This window comes from Myiozetetes cayanensis, unplaced genomic scaffold (genome assembly GCF_022539395.1).
Source record: "Myiozetetes cayanensis isolate MyiCay16 unplaced genomic scaffold, myiCay2020 scf12, whole genome shotgun sequence".
Taxonomy (NCBI): domain Eukaryota; kingdom Metazoa; phylum Chordata; class Aves; order Passeriformes; family Tyrannidae; genus Myiozetetes; species Myiozetetes cayanensis.
The window spans coordinates 9,664,608-9,685,995 of NW_026086826.1; the positions used below are offsets into that span (position 1 = coordinate 9,664,608).

Here is a 21,388-nt window from a genome sequence, read left to right on the forward strand (position 1 = left end):
CTGCCCACAGTATGAAAGTAAAACACAGCTAATAAGAGAAGATCAAAAAGGGAAAGTAGAGCTTAGGGGCTGAAAAGATCAGAATTTCCCTAAAGCAGGAATTAGTGCTATTTCCAAGAAATAGGAAGTTCCTGGAAATTTATCTGAAAATCTGCTTATGAAGGTATTTTGTGTATTTTTAAACCTGGGAGCGGATCTGAAGTGCTGCTTGCTATGGACTGCCAGATTTGTATGGGAATGAGTGGCTGGATGGAACCCTTCCTGAAAGGGGGTGAAGGAACAAAACCACAGCTGGGGTTATTTCCACCACAGATCATCACAGGGCAGTGAAAACCAGGAGCATCAACAGGAGAAGGGGTGGATGGAATGACATGAAATGGGATCACACAGAGCAGGAGTTATTTGGAGTTCCCATCCACTGTCTGCTGGCAGAGGCTGAGTTACCACAAAGCAGATGGCTTGAGGGACGTCACATCACTCTTCTTGTGCCAGGGGACTTCCACAGAGCTGGTGGGGACAGCCCACAGCCACACACAACCACTGAGCAAACCCATCGAGGAGTAGCTGGCAGAGGACACGGTTTAAAAGAGTCACCTCCAGCCTCCCGGGGTTTTCTGCTATCCAGAAATCCCGTCCTATTCACACTCTCCCACCACAAGGCTGAACTCCCTCAACCATGACCCTTAGTCACACCTAAAGTTTCCTTCTGGGAAACAGCTGGGCATGTTTCTGGCTGTCTGACCTGAAGTGACCTCCACCTCCAGCCCCATCTGCAAACAGAGTGGTACCCAAAGTGGTACAGGGACAAAACCTCTCAAACCCAGACTCACCCCGGTGTAACACATTGCCCCGGCTGGACAAAGTCAGCTAGAGGACAAGGAATACAGAATGAGGCTTTTAGCACTAAGCTGGCCAGAAGAGAAGGACAGGAGATGGGCAAAAACCTCTCAGCACAAAAGGCATGTGCTGTTTGCTTCTTCCCTGCCTTTGCTGAGCATACAGCATCCTCACACCTCATCAGGAATACCCCCATCAGCTCAGCAATGCCAGTGACACCTCAGCCTTGGCCTCTGATGTGATTCCAGTTTATTCGCTTACTTAGGTCACCACTAAACTTGACTCCAAGTCCACAATCACCACAGGGGTTCCTTCACAAGGGCACAACATTGCTCAACAGCACCAGACTTTCTTTACCCTTCAGCAAGAACTCCAGTGAGAAGCCTCACACTCCCCTCACAAAACCAACATCTCTGATTTTTCATTTAAATCAGTAGAACACATCACAATCCATTCTGATCTGAAGTCTCTAGCCTCACCCACCAACACACAATAAATACACAAGCTGCCCTGGTTTACTTGCATTTTATCCAGAATCAGTCAACATTGCTGACAGATATTAATTCAGTTTTCCTGATATTAAAATTTAGCTTTTCTCCACCCTCTGTGTGGTTGGCTGTGATTCCAGGCAACTTCATGCTGCAAAAAATATCAGCATTATGGTCTCACATGCTTGAGGGGTGCAGAAAGCATCCATTGCTCTCTACAGACTCCCCCACATCCAGAGAAACAAAACCAAGAGGTGTGGGTCAGGTCCAGAGGGCTGCCTGGAATAAGCTGTTCCCTACCTCCTCTTTCCTCAGCCTACTATAAATATGTATCACAGCTCACTCAGCCAAGCAGTAACAAAGCAAGGAAAATTAAGACAAAGAGGATTACCCAAGTGTAATTTCCCCTTTTAAAATTTTTATACAAAGGCCTGATGTTAATTGAGTATTCCTGGTGACAAGAAGGCTGCGAGAAACTTAGCCCTAAAGTCTCAGCATTCAGAACTAAATCCCTGGGGATTTTCCTGTGTTGCAAGTGCCTTTCCCTGGGACTTTTCCCCCAAAGCCCTCCAGAGCTTGGCACCTATTGGTGTTTTATTACCAGGAGGCCATGGATAATACAGGACTCTGCTGCTGGACTGGGAAATGGGATAGCCATGGTCACTCACCCACTGCTCCCAAAATACCTGGACAAATCCAGCTCCATGGTGCAGGCAAAGCCCTGTGGGATGCGTGGGAATCTGCATATCTTTTAACAGACTGGCTGAAGTTTTCTGGCACCCATCTCCATCAGGTGAGGCAAACATTTTAATTCAGAATGGGCTCTGAGAGTGAAGCCAGGCAACGCCAGGAAAGACGGGAAGTGACTTATCCTTGAAATATGAAGTATTGTTCAATCGGGAACACACTTGGGACACAAGTGATCAGCCAAACCTCTGCAGGACACACTCAGCCCCACAAACACTCCCACTCTGCAGAAGCTCCTGGCAAAGTCCTGGTATCCAAAGTGTAGGCAGCAACCTGCTGCAGCACAGCCTTCACTTCCTAGGAACCAGTGAGGTCTTGATTGAGATGATTCCCTGATGAAATCCATCAAACTCACCTCCTGCAGGCACTGGCATGGTGGATTCCACATTTCTAAGCAGGTTAAAAACCCCAACTCATTCACTGAGGTGGGCAAGACAGCAGGGTTTATCTTGCATGAAATAAAATCACTCTGGATTATTGTAACATTTTTTCTTTTTTCTTTTCTTTATTTTTTTTTAAATAATTATTTTTGGGTATTATCAACATCTCCTAGTCTGACATTTTCTGCTTCTCTTTTTCTATGAGATTTTTCATTCAAGTTCAGCCAGTGATCAAGGATCTGGATGTTCCTAGACATGTTAGAATCATAAAATCATTTATGAAATGAATGATTAAAGCTCATTTTCTTTATCTAAAAGACTCTTAAGATCATAATTTCATCACCTCTGATACACACCACATCACAATGTCTTGTCACAAGTTACCTTTTTCTCCCTTCAATTTATAACCAAACACTTGATGTAATTTTCCCCAACTTCTTAGGGCACAAAGCAACTGGACAACTGGTCAGACAGAGCCTGCTACCAGCCTTATCACACTTTTGGGACAAGTTAAACATGAAAAATAAAATAATTTGTAAAGGGATTGGCCCTCCATGCAAAGGGATAAGTGGAGCAGCCGGTTGTCCTGGACTTGGAGGTGTGGGACAGGGGCTGCTCAGTGCACATAGCTCAAGTGCTCCCGTACAGGGACAGGGAATGCAGCAAAGGAAGACCAGAGGCAGCTCTCTGCCCCAAAGCCTCACCCTCTGAAGCAGGTTTTCCATGCACCCTGTGGGAATGTTGAATGTACTCTGCAGTTTTGGGGTCTCCAGTGCACTCTCTGCCACCAGCACCCCCCAGGCACTGTATTTTAATTTGTTTCTCATCTGCTCCACAAGTGCTGGAGTTTCAGAAAAACACATGGAAAAAGAAACTGGTAAAGTAATAAGGTTTGTCCAGCACCCTGCAGAAAGAGGGTCAAGCCCTGGTAGAGAAACCATCACCAACTTAATAGCGACTGGCAGTCCTTGCTGTTTCCAGATGCTGGGCTCAAAAGCATCTCAGGGCTGCCTTATCTGACTGCCCACAGGTCTCCTCAGAAATAAATAAATGCTGGTGTGAGCGATGGTTTCCAAACTCAGCTCAGAAAGTTTTACGATGGGCTGAGCCTCCTGTGAAGCATCACCAAGGCAGCTCTTATTGTAACATGGCTGGGAGGAAATGGCCAAAATGTTTACTGAAAAAATTCACAAGTTTTCCAAAAACAAAATAAAGTAAGAGGGAAAACAAAGAAATAATTTACTATGCCACCCACAACCGCCTGGAAAGTTCAGTCATTCAGTTAACAGAAATTGCTCAGAGGGAGGGGGCATCCAGGGCTGAAAAGGCAGGAGAGAGCAGTGGTCACTTATCTTTCCAAAGGGTAATGGATTGGGGGAAGGACTGCTCATAGATAAAAGCTCATGTTTAATGTTTTTGTCAGTGCTGTGCTGTTTCTCTACTTGCTAGTTTGAGCTCACAGGGGATGGAGGAGGTGCACAAATCTTAAAAGGAATAAAAAATCTTTTTCTGCCTGATTTTTTACAAAATAAATAATTTTTAAATAGGGAAAACCAGACACAAATCACTATCCAGACCCTCCCAAACACCGTGTGTGGGTCCAGCCCGTGTGGGCAGCATACCTCCTGCAGTCCTGGCAGGAAGCACCTTGGCAGCCACCCCGGCCCCCAGCCCCGGCACAGGAAGGGCAGAGCCATTTCTCACTGACAAAGAAAAACAAGTCCCAGCCCTCTGCTCCGGAACCAGGCAGGCAGAGGCTGCTCCACCTGCTCCACTGGCACATTTCAGAACCGGCCGTCACACCCTGACAGAGCCACAACTGCACATCTTCCCCCTCCATCCATTGAAACATTTTGCCTCGCCCCAAACTCTCCTCAGTGGAAACCACAATATAGGGAGAACAAAATTGCACAGGTCATCCACAAATTTGGTAGAATTTGGATTTATTTGCAACCTTGGCTACATCCCAAAGCTGCACACAGCTCAGCTATCACCCCAGGAGTTTCCATCCCAAATAACGTCTGAGACTGGACCTTCCCAACCACCAGTTCACTCCTTTTTTTTTCAACCAACTTTCTACCTCTGATGCTCATAGTGCCGTTAGTGATGTGAAACAGGACTGAGTGCTGCAGGAAAGGGGGACAGGGGATCAATCAGCTTAGTGAGGTTACTTACCACTAAATACAGCATGGTGTACAGGGAGAAGGACGCGTGCCCGGAGAAGAAGGATTTCCTGCAAAACAAAGCAGGTGCTAAGAACCAGCCAGCAAAAGCTTCAAAATTATAATTTTACATACAATACGGTGACTTCCCTGCCTCCACTGAGGGTGCCAAAGCAGAGGGATCCACAACCCCCAATCCTTTGGGTTATAAAACCCGTGTTATCCGCCCTGCTTGCTCATGAGGCAGAAAGCGAACGGATGGACAGGATGCTCGCATTGTTCGTCCCTTCCTGGTCTACTTGTGGGACAGCAGTTATTTCCAGGATAACCTGATAACTCATCATCTTGCCTCAAATAACCAGGAAACCGTAAAGAAATAAGAAGTGAGCAACTTCTCCGGTCACTTAATTGCAGCATGTGGAATATGCCCCTGGAAAAATCAAAACTGAGCATCTGATGGATTTGATAGAGAGCTCAAAGGGGAGGCACAGCAGCCCTGCCTATGTGGCGGAGCCTCCCTGAAGGAGAAGCTCTCTGCTCCACCACACAGGATAGCTCGGGCTGTTCACCATGAGCTCAGCTCATAGGGTGAATTCCCACACTGAGCAACAGCTCTGGGAAACAATAGTGTAGGAGTAAAGAGAAAGGAAAAGAAATATTATTCAGCGAAGTGCCACACTTCCCAAGGGAAACTGCTGGTCACTGCAAAACAGATTTATGGCCTTCAGAGAAAAAGCAGCATTTCATAGAATAACCAAATAGTTTGGGTTGGAAGGGACCTTCAAGTTCATTTAGTTCGAACTGCCTGCCATGGGCAGGGACACCTCGCTCTGGTCAGAGTTGCTCCAAGTTCCATCCAACCTGGCCTTAAACACTTCCAGAGATGGGGCAGCCACAGGTTTCCTGGGCAACCTTTGCCAGTGCCTCACCACCCTCACTGGGAAGAATTTGTTCCTAATATCTAATCTAAACATGCACTCTCTCAGTTTCAGATTGAATCATCTATTGCTGACAGAAAAACCCCTGAGTCACCTTTAGTGGCAGCAACTCATCGCTTCAGTGCCACTTCAGGCTCTCACCTGGCTTCCTGGACCCTGCTGTCGTTTCCCCTGCAGGTGTAGTTCTGGATGTAAACTCCCTTGGCACAGTTGATGACGGAGAAATCCACGTCACAAACTGCCAGGAAATGTGGCCGCAAGCGCCCGACGGACACTTTGGCAATGTCTGTGAAGGACTGGCTGATGGCGCAGCCGAAAACAAAGCAGCCCACTTGCTTGTAGAGCGCTGCCACGTAGGGGTTCTGGATAAAGGAGCGGGATTTCTCCTTCAGGTAGTGGATGCGGTAGAGCTCTCCTGTTATAATCTGTGGGGGAAACACAACAGAGAGGTTAGAGAGCAGGAAAAATGCTGTGCAAGGCCCGTGACGGGTGTAAATGCAGGGCTGAGACAGCTCTTCGCGCCCTGAGTGTCTCGAACCAGGAATTTGCTCCCTCAGGGAGGAAGGAGAACCCACAGCCCAGTGTCTCTCCATCCGTGTCTTCTTCCCTCTCAGGAAGAGATTGCAATGCTCAGAATGTTGTTTATGGAAAAATCCAATACACAAAAACAAGGTAGATTTTGCATTAGCATGTTGGCATATCTTTAAAAAAGTGAAATAGCACCCTGGAATAGTGGGGGAAAAAATTAACATCAATGAGATAAAGAATCAGGGTGTACTGGGAAGGAGAGGCCAGATCCACTACCCTCATATCAAACTGATTTTGGAGGAAAGTAAATGAACAACCTGCTTATCTTGCTCTCTTAAAATCATGAACACAACAAGAGAAGAACCAGAAGGTCCCAAACTTCATATTCTGGCCTAAAACTTGCTGCCACCAGACCCAATTCAAACCTCTCAAAGCCTCCATAAAGGCCAGCTATTTCGGGGCATTTCAAGGGGTCTTGCATTTGCGTGGCAGCAAATTATGTTTTTCTTGTGTCGGGGGTGCTGAGGTTTGACAATATCACCATAAATCACTGTAAGGGAGCAGAGGACCCAACTTCTCACATTCACGACTCTTAAAAGGCAGGTTAATGAAAATCAGGCTGTGAAATGAAGTCCAAATGTCTCACCTCTCCCAAAGAGGCAAAGGCTTAAATTGTTCTCCGTCACGCTACACACCTAATTTTTAAGCTCCAGATTTACAGCTTTAGGATTTTATTCATTACTTTAAATGTTTTTATACCAGAGTAATAAATTGAGGCAGAGGGTTTTTTTTTGGATGCCCCCATGTCCCTGCTTCTCTCTAGTCACGGGGACTATGATATGTAAAATTAACTGTCAGGAAAAATGCCTTCATGTTAATCCCTTTCTGGAGCAGCCAGCAATATTCCTCCTGTCGTGGCAGCCTGCCAGCTGTAAGCAGGAGACGAAGCTCCCCTGCCTACCTTTTTTAAAAGCTTGGCACAGCCCTTGGAAACTAATAAACTGGAAAAGTATGGCAATTAGACTAAGAAGAGATGAAGCTGTATCATTGTTTGAACTCACTCGTACCAGGGCTTGAAAAAACAAAGGTTGACCTAAGGCAGCTGAAATTGCAGCTAAGCAAGCTTTATCAAAGAGAGATACAACAAGAATAGTAAAAAATAAAGGCCAAGCTTGAGGGTGCTCTGCTACCATGCACAGGAAAGCTTTGGGTGGCTGCACCATCATTTTGGAGTTTACATGTCACAGCTGAGATTTACTCTTGGAAATCTGTCAGTGACCAAGAGTTGTTTAGGCAGCTGCAGCTAAACAGCTGCAGCATCATTTTAATCCTCACAGTCTCCAAAGACCATGGTTTATCTTCATTTTGGACCATTCTCCAGTACAAGCTGGCAAGCCAGGAAACTTACTGGCATGAGGACTGCAGAGTCAGATTGTCCTGGATGGACACAGTGGCTCCTGTACAAGATCAAAGCACCACTTGCACTCCCAAAAGCCTAAATTCACAAGAAGGGGAGCTAAGAGGCTCAAAACTCCTGGCTTTCACAGGGGGAAGATAAGACAGACTAAGGATGATATTTGATACTGGCAGATGTGCCATTACTCCAAACTCACAGACACGTAAACCTGAGGCTCTTGGCCTTGGAAAGGCATGTGACCATTTTAAAGAGGGACCAACAAAGGTCTGGGGATTAATATTTTTCTCCCACCGTTGGTGGTCTGGGTAATTGCACACATGTAGCAGATTGTAAATTGGAGCCTTCATTCCCTCACTAACATGCTGCTGGGTACCCATGAACACTTCCCACTTAGTGAAAGCCATGGCTCAGCCTTAATGAGAAGCTAAAAATTGGGTAAACTTGTTTTTCTGGCAGCGATGTCCCAGATAAAGCAGGACGGTGAAAAACTAATGCAGCACAGATGTGCATGGACTGGAAGGACATCCTGAAAAGAAAACAAGTTTTAAAGATATTAAGCTCTTCTCATGCCTCACATTTCTGGCAAGCCATCCACATGGGACATATGCCATTCCCAGGTGATGGGCACAGCTCCCAGGGACTGTCTCACACATCTAAGAAAGATGGTCACTAGAGAGAAGCCAATATCAGACTTTTCTGTCAGTGAATGCTTTTGGCAGACTTTTGCTTGTCATGCCCATTTTATTATTATAAGCAATTCAATGAGCCTGTAATTACTTTTAGAGCTTTTCTAGTCACTTATGTCTCTAGTGTAATGTTCTCTGTGCTAATCACATTGAAGTGTATCACCTTCAACTGTAAAACACCCAGCTAACCCAGCTGTGTAACTTAGATCACTAAGGAAATTAATTTTCTTAGGAATATTTCATAGGCTTTCAGGTATAGGGACACAGGGGATCATAGCAGTGGTAGCTGTATGAGGCTCAGGAAGAGGAGAGTGTCACCTTCCCCTGGTCATCCAAGGGACCACCAACATAAAATTTACCATCTCCCGGCATGAAGAGTAGTCAGGAGAGACGTGAGAGTATACAGCTCAGGGGCATGAGCCTCTCCAGCGTCATCTGCACCGAAATTTGCCTGAAGTCAGTAAATACACAGATATTAAAACCAAATGTATATCCTCTCACATCCTGATCGAAGCCAAGGACTCATCTCTGCCGTTTACTTAACAAGCTCACTGGGTGTCCTCAAGCCACTTAAAACATGACCTGGACCTTTTACCCCAGGCTACACTGCCTGTGACGCCACATAAAGCAAGGGCGTGAAATTTTGGCTGCCCCATCCCAAACGCCAGCTCCCTGGAAGTCCTTGCAACCACCATCCTGCCTTCTGAAGGCGAACGATGGGAGCAAAAGGAGCAGAGTCAGTGCTTTGTGGATTTGGAAGGAATTCCTATTATGCTACAGTAATTCTGGTATCTGGGTTACATCTGAAAAAAGAGGTCAGGCTGACTTGAATTTTCCATGCAGGCTGCCTTAGCAAAGAAATCTGTTGCTTCAATTCCTCGTTAGCCATTTGTGTCACTCAGCAGCAAATAACTGAGCTTTTGAATTTACCTTATTAAGTTACATTTGTTGTGGGCACAGTGAAACCAGGGCAGAAACATCAAATTCTTTGGGGATTTTCTTTCTCTTTTAATTGACCTGCTATTTCGTGGTAGGAAGCTGATGGATCACATAGGCAGCTGATTATGTTTCCAGTCTCTGTTCCAACTCCTATATTTGCCACTGCCTCATTACGGATCAGAAGCGCACTCCGCATGGAGCCGGCGTGCCGATAGCTCAGGCAGTAATGCAAAAATGAGAGGCTTTTTCATTTTGTTTTTATGGCTTTTCCACACTTGGGGGTTATTCACCTGCAGGGTAAAATTCTGCCGTGTTTATAGAATTGGGGGTCTGGCACCTTTCAGGCTGGCTTTGGGAAGGGAGGGGGTGTAGGAACAGGGCACCTACTTTGCTAAGTGAGTGTATGTGGTCAGAAAATGATGGAGAGATCAGGAAGCGATGGAGATATTCATGTCACAAAGCAGCAAGGCTGAGGATGGGGTATTACCAAAACAGGCACTGTGCTATCCTAAAATATCTATTGCCTGTGACATTGCTCCTACAAGGAAAGACAAAAGCTACAAGGGCAACAAGTGCTCCTGACCTCTCCATCACCATCCCTCCCAGCTGAAGGACCAAGAGGAAAGCAGTGTCACTGGGAAAGCACCTGAACTCTTCTGGCAGCAGGTGAGAAGGAAAATGTAGGTACTTTTCATAGGGGAATTTCATCTTAGCTGGAAGTGTTTAAGCAACAACCAGGAGACAGCTCTTGTCTTCTGCCCCAGCACCAGGTACATGCTGGCATAAAGAGGCTCAACTCTGTGGGCTGAGTTCAGCATTTTGGCTGACATAGAAAGCTCTCACCACGCAATCAATTCCTAGCACAGCTCTAGGAAAACTGGCAGGAAAAGGAAAACGAAGAGGCATTGGGAAGGTAGTGCATTAACTACTTTTTACAGTGAGGACTCTGGGAATATGCTCCCCATGGAAGGTTTTAATTGTCTTTTAAAAATGGCTGTAATATGCAATCTCTTAAAAACCTAATATTAACCTGTTAAACTTTTCCAGGCACTTGTTAACTGAAAAGATGTATCCTTTCTTTGTTTTTTTAACCTTATAAAATAGGCAAATACCAAGAGTGATTTGAATAGAGACAAACCATGCCAAGTCCTTACTGACACTCAAGTGTTTTTGCCTCTACTCTGAACTCCTACTGGAGGGTGAAAAAGCTCTTGTGAAGCTCACAGACTTGCCCAAACAGCTTTGGGCCTGTTTACAGGCTTCAAGACTAATCTCATTCCTCTCATTACATGCTTTCATTTGCAAATAATTGCTGCACCATGCTTACAGAAAAGTCAAATCATTGCAGAGGAGATGTGAACCTTAGTAGATACTGTGAACACACTGGCAAGACTATGTTAAACTCCCCTGCTGATGGCATGTTGGCGCTAAAAGAAGTGACAAAAAAAACCCCTCAAGGGACAGAAGAGGAGGTTTCAGAGGTGTTACTTACAGCGAGGATGGCGATGAGGATGCCTGCAGCACACAGCACTGCATCGTTGATAGTCTCCACATTCTTCTGTGGGTACCTGATGCTGTCGTCGTCGCAGTAGAAGCCCCGCTGGTAGGGCTGGATTGTGCTCGTTTCAATGATGAGGAAGGGCAACCCAGCTGCAAAGAAAGGGAAAAACAACCAAACCCATTAGCAATACAGGCAAACACGAGCAGCTCACAAAAAGAACTCAACTAGAAAAGCCCTTACAAACCACGCAGCACCATTCCTGATGCTTGTCTTTCCATATTGCTATCTTTCCAAAGGGAATAGCTTTGGGATTTGTTTTTCCAAGTCGGACTTGCAGGGAAAAAGCATCTCCTCTGTTATGGTTATCAGATGTCTGCGCAGCCTGCTTTCAGTTAAGCCTTGTGCATTGCAAATATTAACTTTCAGGAACAGACCCCTGAAGCAATCCCTCTGCAAAAGGCCATGAAAACTAATCTGGCACTTTTCTCCAGGGAGGGCCCAATGCTCTGCCGAGCGCCCCATGGCTGGGCAGCCCAGAGCTGTGCAAACAAACACTGGAGGATCGAGTATCCGCATGGCTTCTACTTGGTCAACCCAGCTACACTCCAGGCCCATCACTTTTATGCCTTTGAAGCCTTCCTTGGCTCACTCCTCTCTGTATTTACAGGGTATATGAGTGTTTGTACCTACTAATGCAACAACTATGTGCCTTGAGCAGCTGTGGGATACCCATCCTTGACCCACCCATGCAAGGACCAGCCCATGCACAAGAGCCAATGGAGTCCCATCAGAACCTGTTCACCTTCAATCACAATAAAGCCACGTGAAATCTGTTTTTTAAATGCTATTTGTGAACACTCTGTGCAGGATTTCCTGCATCTGCGCAGCTTGGCTGGACTTTTGCACCAGGTAGGGGGGCACATCTGCTCAAAAACATGGGGCTAGGACATACAGTATGAAGGGAACACCTGGAAATTGCTGCATGTCTGTGACTCCAAGTTGTTTTAAGTTTTTCAGAGAAATAACAGCCTTGCCTCAAAACTAGAAGGAGAACCCTGGGGTGTTTCCCAGCCACAATGTCACCTTGGGCAGGGCACCCTCCTTCCCTTTGCCTCAATTTCCCCATCCACCTTTGCTATTAAGTCCATCACCGAGAGGAGTGCTACATCCCCACCAAAACAAGCCCCAGATTCCCCGAAACCCACGTTCAGAGCAATCACAAACCACAAGGTACAGGAAACCCTCCTCCCACTTGCAGAGCGAAACCCAGGTAAGGGGAAAAACAAATGCACAGTGGTTCAAGCTGTCCTTGGGCCAAGACAACAGGTCTCACGCCCAGATCCTACAGAAAGCACTAGGGAATACTTGTCGACCACTAACTTGCTTAAGTATCTGTGGGTTTGTTTACACAGCTAGAAGTCAAAGACATCAGAGGGTTTTTCCTTCTAAAATTAATATAAAAGGAAAGAAAAAGTGAAGTGCTATTGGGCTTGACCCAAATTTGTCCACAGTACATTTGTAGTGAACACAATCTACTAGATGTGATTAGCAAGGGCACAGTCCAGGTTGTTACAACGTGTCATCAAAATAATGTTCCACATGTTCTCCACATGAACCACTCTCTGGATCTCACTTTGCACAATCCATTTTGGCTCCTCTTCCTGTATGTTAACAGGTTTGCCTAATCCAGGATTACTACAAGGTTTTGTTAGTCTTAATAAAAATGAAAAACTCCATCACTTGTGAGCAGGGACAACACACACCAATATGAAGCTATTCAGGGAGCCAGCAGCAGCCAAGGCCACTGCTCAGGGCCCCTTTCAGATCCTCTCTGAAAGCTCTGGAAGTGGGTTAATTGCAAACTCTGGGCTCGATGGTGCTTGGCAAGGCACAACAGTTTCCACCACATGTGTGAACCAGTGAGGAACTGTTTCAGAACCGCCTGTCCAGCTCAGATTTGGTAAATAAAATCGGACATCTCGTGTGAATCCAGTTGATCTTCATTCCACTATTGAACCGTTGCGATGCCCGGCCAGCTTGGCCCCAAAATGCGCTTCTGATGCCAGCAATCCCATCTTAATAGGCCACTTAAAGAATCCTTAAGTTTCCCAGTGAAAAATGGCAGGAGAAGCGCTAACGCCGCTCGGCGCGATCCGATTTCACACGCGCTCGGAGCGGCGGCGTAACAGTTGAACTCGGGGAGTAGACATGCCACGGTTACGTGGCTTATTGTTATTCCTCCAGTTCCTCTTGTTAATAGCTTTCACATGACAGGTCTGTAAAACACATGTTCCCACAGACAATAAAATACATCTGAAAGCTAAAACTGGCTTTAAAAAAAAAAAAAAAAAAAAAGACAATAGTGTTCCTATATATTATGTGAACCCAGGAATAATAAAGATTTGTTTTCCCTTCATTCATTGAGCAGCATGGGGTAGTATTTCCACGATTCAATTATGTGTACACTTGCCACAGCTATAATAAGAGCATAAGTGACCTATATGGGACACATTTTCATAAAGCACATAGGCACAGTTTAGAAAATCCAATGGGTTTGTTTTCTCTCCTACAAACTTGTGGTTTAGTGGGATATTGCCAATCAAGTCTTGATATTTTTCCAGCAAAACAGTAACCTCAGATTCCCTCTTTTTTTTCCCTTCCCCTTTTTTTAACATGAGAAACATAAACACACTCTCCATACCTAAACGGATATTACTTATAAGACATAACATGCCTTTAATTTTGAGGGCTGGGTGAGAGGCTGCTTTTTCACCTAAGGAAGAGCAGACCCCAGCCCATGGCAAACAGTAAATCGTGCTCAAAATGGCTCTTCTTCCACAGGGTTATTTCTTGGAGGATGGGTTGTCTAAGGGACTAGGTCACCACCCACATTTTTTTGGCAAGCGGATTCCAGCACAGAGAAACCTGTAGCAGTGCCAAAAGGCAGCAGGAGTATGGGTTTTGCAAAAAAAAACCTCTACAGAGGGAAGTCTGGAAGATGACAGAAAATTAAATGCAGAGAGAGGTGCCCTTGGAATCCTCAGCAAAACACCACAGAGACATTATTCACACTAGGAGATCTGCCGGAGGAAAAGGTATCCAGAAGTGGGGCTACAGTCCACACACCTTGGAGATGGAAGGCAGCAGTGTAAGGTTGTACTGTGAAGATAAAACCTCTGTCCCCATCATCTTTTCTGCCCTAGTCTGCCTCTCGGATTCAGCATTTTAGTAGGAAATTGAGATTGTGCATCCCTGGCTGCAGTGATTTGGATGTAGATATTCAACAGACAAACCCCACAAAGCTGCTAAGTCTTCCCACCCCTACACATAGTACACAACTATTGAGAATACAAGAGGTACATTTCAGAAAACAGTAATTAATGATGACTTGCACTGAAGTGAATGATAGAAATACAGGGCAGGCAAAAAAAATTACACTGATTTTGGGGATAGTCACCCTTCTCCTAAAACAGTCCTACCTGGCCATTCTATCTGTGGCTACGACTCACCTACATGCACAGACCTACTGCAAAATCTTTAGGAACAATGTAGAAGGGACTCACATTCTCCTTAAGACCAGTATCTCCATGCTAAGAAATGACACAGCACCCTGTGGACCATGTCCTAAAGCATGGAGGCAACACTGGCACATCTATATACAACTGTGCAACCAGGGAAGGGCTGCTATCCTCACCTCACAGACAAAGCATAAAACAAAGGGATTTGCTTATTTCAATACATAAAAGGTAAATGGAGCTGAAATTACCTTCTGAACTCTAACATAATTCACAAGGTGACGGAACATTTTTTTTCTTTATACAAAGGGAATTTTTTACTTTAATAAAGGAACAAGGAAATCCCAACCACAATCTTTTATCCAACTATGCTGTAGGAGATCAAACACGGCTCCAAACCATGAGCATAACACAAACCTCTTGGGGACTGATCCTGCCCCATCCAAACAGCCCTGCTCCAAGTGTCATGGAGCAGGTGTGGACACTAAAGAATTGTGCAAGGCACTGCAGGATGCTGTGGGGCTGGACATTGAAAAATGATGTTGCTTTTGTTGGGAGGAAGTCCAAGTGACTTGGTGACCTCTAACTGCTGGTGTCCTACACTAAGGTATTTCAGAGCAGGGTTTAAATTTAAATTTACTTGTCTTTCTATTTCATAAAGCAAATCAAGTTTGGAAGTCTAGCACCAAGGAAAAAATATTCCTTTGTCTGGTCAGCACCTTTATTAAGAGGCAATTAATAGGCAATAATCCTGGGAGGCTGGCAGCATGAAAGCTAAAACCCCACCACCAAGCCTAAACAAAACCCCCGTGTACTCTCTGACCAGCCTGAAATGTGCATAAAATCAAAGGTAGGAGAAAAAAGGGCTCTGTGTTGGGTACAGCACTTTGAATCTCAGTCTTTGAAAAGTTAACGCTTGTGCAGATTTAATGGGGAAAAAAATTTAAAAGGGGATAAGCTTTCATTGGCCACTCATCAAAAAGCAGAAAGAGCGGAAGGCAGGAGGCATTTCTGCAGCAACCCGCCCATGCCACTCTCATCTTCCCAGCCCAGCCTTAACCTCTGTACCAAATTAAACACCATCACTGCCTTTTTCTTTCTAAATGTTTGGTTTTGATGGAGGTTGGGGTTTTTTCCTCCATTAAATCTTTTCTTCTTTCAACCCTGCAGGTCAGTGGGATGGTGCTGGCCATCTCAACAAAGCAATGGTAATTTCTAACAAGCATTCCATGATGTGTTTGCCTGCCTGTGTCCAGGCCCTGGGTGTTCTTAAGGTTTCCGTAGATTAGACGTCCAGCTTAACAAGTGAAAAAGACCATTAAATAACTTGTCAGGGTTGAGAGGGGTATCTAATTCCTCATTCAAATCATACTCTGTAAATATTTGGGTACCTACAAGAGACAGGCTTTCTATTTGAAGTACTTAGTGGTTGATCTTGGGTAAATGTAAACCTTATTTGGATTACAATATTTGTATATATTTTAAAATGTGTTAAAACTAACTTAGCCTATGGTAGGCTTTTATTGGGGTTTTAAAAGTTGGCTTCCCCAACTTTTAGAGAGGATTTGTAGCACTGCAAGATCAGCCTTGGCAACTGCTGCAAGAGTGAACAGCTCTTGGAGCCAATTTGCATTGTATGTATGTGTATATATATATATATACACACACACAAATAAAATGTAACAACCCAAAGAATAGAAGTATTTCCACATTTCCACAATATCAAGCATATGCTGTCAATCAAAAGAGAGCCCATTTATGCACCAGCACTGAGAGTATCTGAAGGAATGGTAGGAGCTTCATCAACCAAAAACAACCTCAAGGGACCAGATCCACTGCCCAGTGGCAGACGAAAGGATCCTGCTGCAGACTGGATTGAGCCATTATGTTGGGATTTTTAAAGGTCTTGAAAGCATCAGTGATGCATCTCCATGACCATGGTTTTTGACTGAATCTGGATACTCAAGGCCCATATATTCACTAGGAAAAGTAGGACTAGGACACAACTAGACTAACCATCAGCTCTGCTATTTTATTACCTGTGCAGTCTTAATTGTTCTTCAAGTTGGTTCCAGCAGTCCAGAAGATTGCTCTGTGCATCTGCCTCTATTTTGGAAACACATCTAATATCTTTGTTTGCAAAATAGATTCCCATTCAACTCTATTACAGTTCCACTACTCTCAGCTACACAGACACACAAGGATAGAAAATTCTCCACACAAACAAACCCTAGACTTTACAGTAAAACAGGAACCTGCTTTAGAGTACAAAAGAACCTATAAACAAGGATCAGTATATATTGCATTTCTCTGATTTGACCTGTTCAGAAAAGTTCTAGGACACAACAGGTTGATTTCCACAAAAAAATAAAAAAGGCAACAAATTATTAGTTACTTTCCTACTTGCTGTAGGTTCTTTCATGTAACTCATATGAACGTTTGCCCCATCTATGTCAATCTGTCCGGTGCTCTTCCTATCAAGAGTGTGACATTTCCATCCACTTTATAATTATTAGTTATTTTTCAGCCAAATCATAGGAACTTCAATGTAAACCTCACCGTTTTTAGGTCCACCAGATGCTACAGAGTCCAGAAAACTTCCTAGTAGGCAGATGCAGATTCATTTTGAACTAGATGATATTTTCTGGGTTCTTACCTTTTTGGGGTTTTTCTGTGGGGTTTATTTGTTTGTTTGTTTTCTTTTGTTTGTTTGTTTTTCGGTTGGTTGGTTTGTTTGTTTGTTTTTTTAATAAGAACTGGTTAATCAGGAACACTGAGAAAAGCATCTTCTCATGCCTGATAGAGCACTAGCAAACAAGAAGAAAGCCAAGAATATTCACCTTCTGTATGGACAACCATGTAACACTGATAACCCCAAGCTGCAGAGGTATTTGAGAAATGCTTCTAAAATGAACCAGTGGTGGTGTCAGAAATTACAGGTGTCTTTACCTGCTGCCCAAACCCATCCTCCAGAGACATATCCATTCCTGGAAGTGCTCAAGGCCAGGTTGGATGGGACTTTGAGCAACCTGATCTAGTGGAAGGTGTCCCTGTCCACAGTAGCAGGGTTGGAACGAGAGGAACTTTAGGCTGGGTCCCTTGCAGCCCAAACCATTCTGGGATCCCATGATACTCATCCTTTTTGGTTAATACACCCCTGTGCAACCTGGAGTACGTTTATTGATCCAGCCATCCTGGAAGAATAGTATTATAAAATGGTTCTTGGTCACAGGTACTTTAAACTAAATGTCAAATTATTGTTATGCAGTGCAAATTCCTCTGGATTTGAAACCTCAGTAGAAACACTTCCTAATGTGGCTGAAGCATAATGTGCCAGACCCACGCTCCAAGAATGTCCAGATGAACAGGAATGCTGCCATTGATTTTTCTGAGAGAAATAATGCTTTTAGTGAGTACCTGTTACCTATTTCCAGAGGTAAAGACCACATACAAAGGAAGAAAGAAAGAAAGAAAGGAAGGAATTCTATGAAGAGTGTTAAGCTGTTCCTCATGGGAGTTTGGTGTGAGCTGATGTATTAAAAGAGCTTTATATTAAAGAGCACATATATTTTTAATTCCTAAAAATGCATTAATAAGACAAAGGGTCTTATCCAAGCCACAGTATGTAGATGTATATAAAAGTTTGCATTTGTGGGGTAAAATAGATTTAAACCAGACTGGCCAACCAGCAAATTTGGAGAGGGTGAACATAAAAGACATTACCAACAGGAATCCAGAGCCAGCTCCAGTCAAACATGACGGAAACAAAGCCATAATTTCACATTGTCTACAGAAAGGAATAAAATACATCACACCATGAAAATCCCAATGCGTCAGCATCTTTTGAGATACCTCTATATATCCATGTGCTTTGGAAGTCTCACAGATATGTCAAGTCTGACCTAGGATGACCCAGCTTGAATAGAGGGGAAAAAAATGTAAAAAAAAAAATAAAAATGTGCCTGTGAACTCTGCAATACTGAAGGCAAACAGATCGTGTGAAAAATACACTGCAGTGACTATTATGTTTTCAATTACAAACGAAGTGAACAGGGTGTACTCTGCCGGTCAGTGGGGTTTGGAACGAGCCTCACCATCACTCCTCAGGGCTCAGACTTCGAGGAAGGGCTTGGACCACTGCCCAGCCCCACCAAAACCCAACACCCTGTTTCTTTGGGCGAAATCTAAGAGCTTTCTGTCAAATGGATGCAAGGATGAGCAGAGAGCCTGCTCCTCTCATCCACCGACACCATTGGCTGCATAAACCCTAATATTTCCCCATCTAATAACAACTCTGTTTTCTACTCATATAGATTCACAGAATGACAGAAAGGCTTGGGTTGGAAGGAACCTTAAAGATCACCCAGTTACAACTCCCTGCCATGGGCAGGGGTGTCACCCACTAGACCGGGTTGCTCAGGACCCCTTCCAACCACTCCATCAACTTCTACTCAAGAGGAAAGTTTTGTGAGCTGTAGGCATTGTTTTAATATATAAAATTTCAAGCAAAGATTCCTTATCTCAGCTTACTGCCCCACAACACTCCCACATACAAGCCCTGGTTCCTTCTCTTCGCACAGCCACCCCAAACCATAACAAGTGGAAATATAAAACTTCAGCAAATGCAATGCAGTCGACAAAATCCTCTCGATTATTTTTAAATCAATAAAGACACAAAACACTTGAAGTAAAAATAAAGCCAGTTAACCTGGTCAACATCAGACCTCTTAAATAAAAACTCATCTGCTGAACTTCCCAAACTTCCTCTCCTCCTTCCTGAGCATCCCGGCCAGGCACTGCTACTGTAATTAGGCACCTTTTCGGGAGTAACTGCCCCTGTGCAGGAGGCAGCAGAGCTCCTGGCCACAGCACTGATGCCTGCCACCAGTAGCTTTTTGACCCAGTTCTGTCAATGTACCTATTGTAAACGCAAAATCCTTCTTTGGATTTGAAGCAGCAGCCACCTGCACAAATAAGGCCGGGTTATAACTCTGTAACCCAATACAAGCACTGGAAGCTTAAAAAGTTTGTATTACAAAAAGCACTTCTGACCTCTTCCTTAAAAGTTCACTAATCACTTTTAATTCATAATTTATTTCCTCTTAATATACTTGCTTTATGTAATACCCCCTTTCCCTCCCCTCTTTTCTTTTTTCTGGAAGTTCCCCAGGAGAAAATGGTATTACACAACTCCCTTGACTAACTGGAAATGAAACTTTTCCCCCTCGGTAGTCATGATTTGGTCAAGTTTCCAGGATATAGTGCACAGTACACAGTGCTGAAAGGCAAAGAGACGTGAGCGTGGGTGGAAGTGATCCAAAGGGCCCTAAAGCAATGAGAGGGGGTTATCTCGGTGGTCCCTCAAGCAGAGCTCAGTAAGGTTTTGCCTGTTCACCAATGGGTTAAAAAAACCATAATATTATCACTTTTCTGGCTCCCCTGTATTTTGATTGCAGTTACTATACAGAGTGACATCCTAATATACAGCAATACATGATATAACTGAGATTGCACTGGTAGCCAGGTAACATTAAAAAAAAAAAAATCATGCACTTAATTAAAATAGCTTTGTATTACAAGGAAGGGAAATTTTGCAGGTGGAAGGCAGAGGCTGCTGCCTTGGCCCTGCTGCCACCTTGCTATCCGCAGAAGTTTGTGTTCCTTTGGTGGAAAACAGCTGTGAATGGGATGCTTCAGAGACAAGACATCACCTGCAGTGACAGAGGTGTCCACCCCTGTACAGCTCACAAGAACTTACTTATGCAGACCCTATCTGCCCCTGGATGACACCCTATGAATTATTCACGTCCCTGGAAGCCAAAAAGATTTTTTGGGGACACAGAGTTCCATGGTGTACACCATCTTGGAGTTCTGGGTGCTTTTATCCCTCTAAGAAACTGAAAACTCTGCAAATCCAGGTGATGCAGCAGTGTAATAGCAACACTGAAAATTTCAACACCCTCTTCTGCAAGCACAGGGCAAGCCACAGTGGACACATTCCCCTTGTCACACAGTGACACACCAGCCCCTTTCCCATGCACAGCCCAAGCCTCCCCTCGATGGCTGCGTTTTGCAGCCAGGTGACATTTCATAGCCCCATTTCCTTAAGGGACAGTATAAATTGGGCCACATCTGAATGGCACAGACAACGGCCAAGCCTCTATTCACACTGGCTCAAGGGACACAACATGTACCATGCCTTTTAAAACCCAAAATGGATAACTCCCAATTTCCCTTTCCAGCCTCCTGTAACAATGCCGTGCCCTGCTGTCAAGGAACGTGTGAATAAATTGAGGAAAAAAGGTTAAAGAAGCCCAAGGGAATAGCAGTCTCTTTTTCTTTATTGCAGTTAATTTTGACAATGGCTCTTCTGTTTCCTCCCTCTACTTTTTTTTTTTTTGGATGGGCTTCATGCCAAGTTGCATTATTCCTCTTCACCATGGTACTTCCATGAAACCCGCCTGGTATGTTTGCCTGAAAATCGCAGGTTTTCATGGAAAATGTTTTTATCTCAACAACTACTCCTTTTGTCATCTCAGACATGAAAAGAGGAAGATAAGGGTTTAGGCTCAAATCTGATCCCAGCAACAAAACATCCGTTAAAAAGCACCATGACCTCCCAAAATCTAGCATCATGAAAACCCGCCCTTCCAATGGGGCAGAAACCCTCCAAAAACCCTTTTACTACCTCCCTCGAAACACCAAGGCAACTGCAGACCCACGTGACACTCTGCATCCCACTTTGCACAACCTCAGTATTAAACACTGAGGCTTGGGGACAAAAAGCTCATCATATTGATGGGATTGTTTTGAACTATTTTTAAGTGGAAATAGTTTCTTTTCTTGCAGCCCATCATGGCAACCAGAGCCCGCTGGCTCCTGTCAGCGAGGCAGGAGCTCAGCAGCTCCTTGGGGGTGTCCTCTATTTCCAGCCTATTTACTGCTCTGTTGAGAAAGGCGCCTATAGATGCTCCAGTTCTCAGATGGGAGTTTGGAGGGACTCAGTTATTCAACAAACCAACCCTTTCTAAACACTGTCAAAGGAGTGATTTGATGCCTTTCAGTGCTTACTATACAAAATGCTGAAAGACCAGCGGACTTCAAAAGCCGCAGAAGCAGAGCTGGAGTTTGGCAGGAGTTCATTAGCTGCCTGTGTCCTTCTGTGTGTGGCTTGTAATTACATGCAGACCTGATGCCAAATCCTCATCTACTGAGGGGTACCAATTAACGTGCTGCTGGATGATTCACAG

The 21,388-nt window shown here is 44.4% G+C and overlaps 1 protein-coding gene across 1 annotated transcript in view; it reads right to left on the minus strand.

Annotated features, from left to right (window-relative positions):
• The window catches only part of PLPP3 (phospholipid phosphatase 3), a 45,001-nt gene that overhangs the window by 8,901 nt on the left and 14,712 nt on the right, over positions 1-21,388 (minus strand). Inside the window, exons 2-4 of the mRNA XM_050306654.1 lie at positions 10,615-10,772; positions 5,694-5,977; positions 4,628-4,685 (exon numbers count right to left, since the gene is read on the minus strand). Of these exons, the coding sequence (XP_050162611.1) occupies positions 4,628-4,685; positions 5,694-5,977; positions 10,615-10,772 (500 nt within the window). The remainder of the gene's footprint in view (positions 1-4,627; positions 4,686-5,693; positions 5,978-10,614; positions 10,773-21,388) is intronic.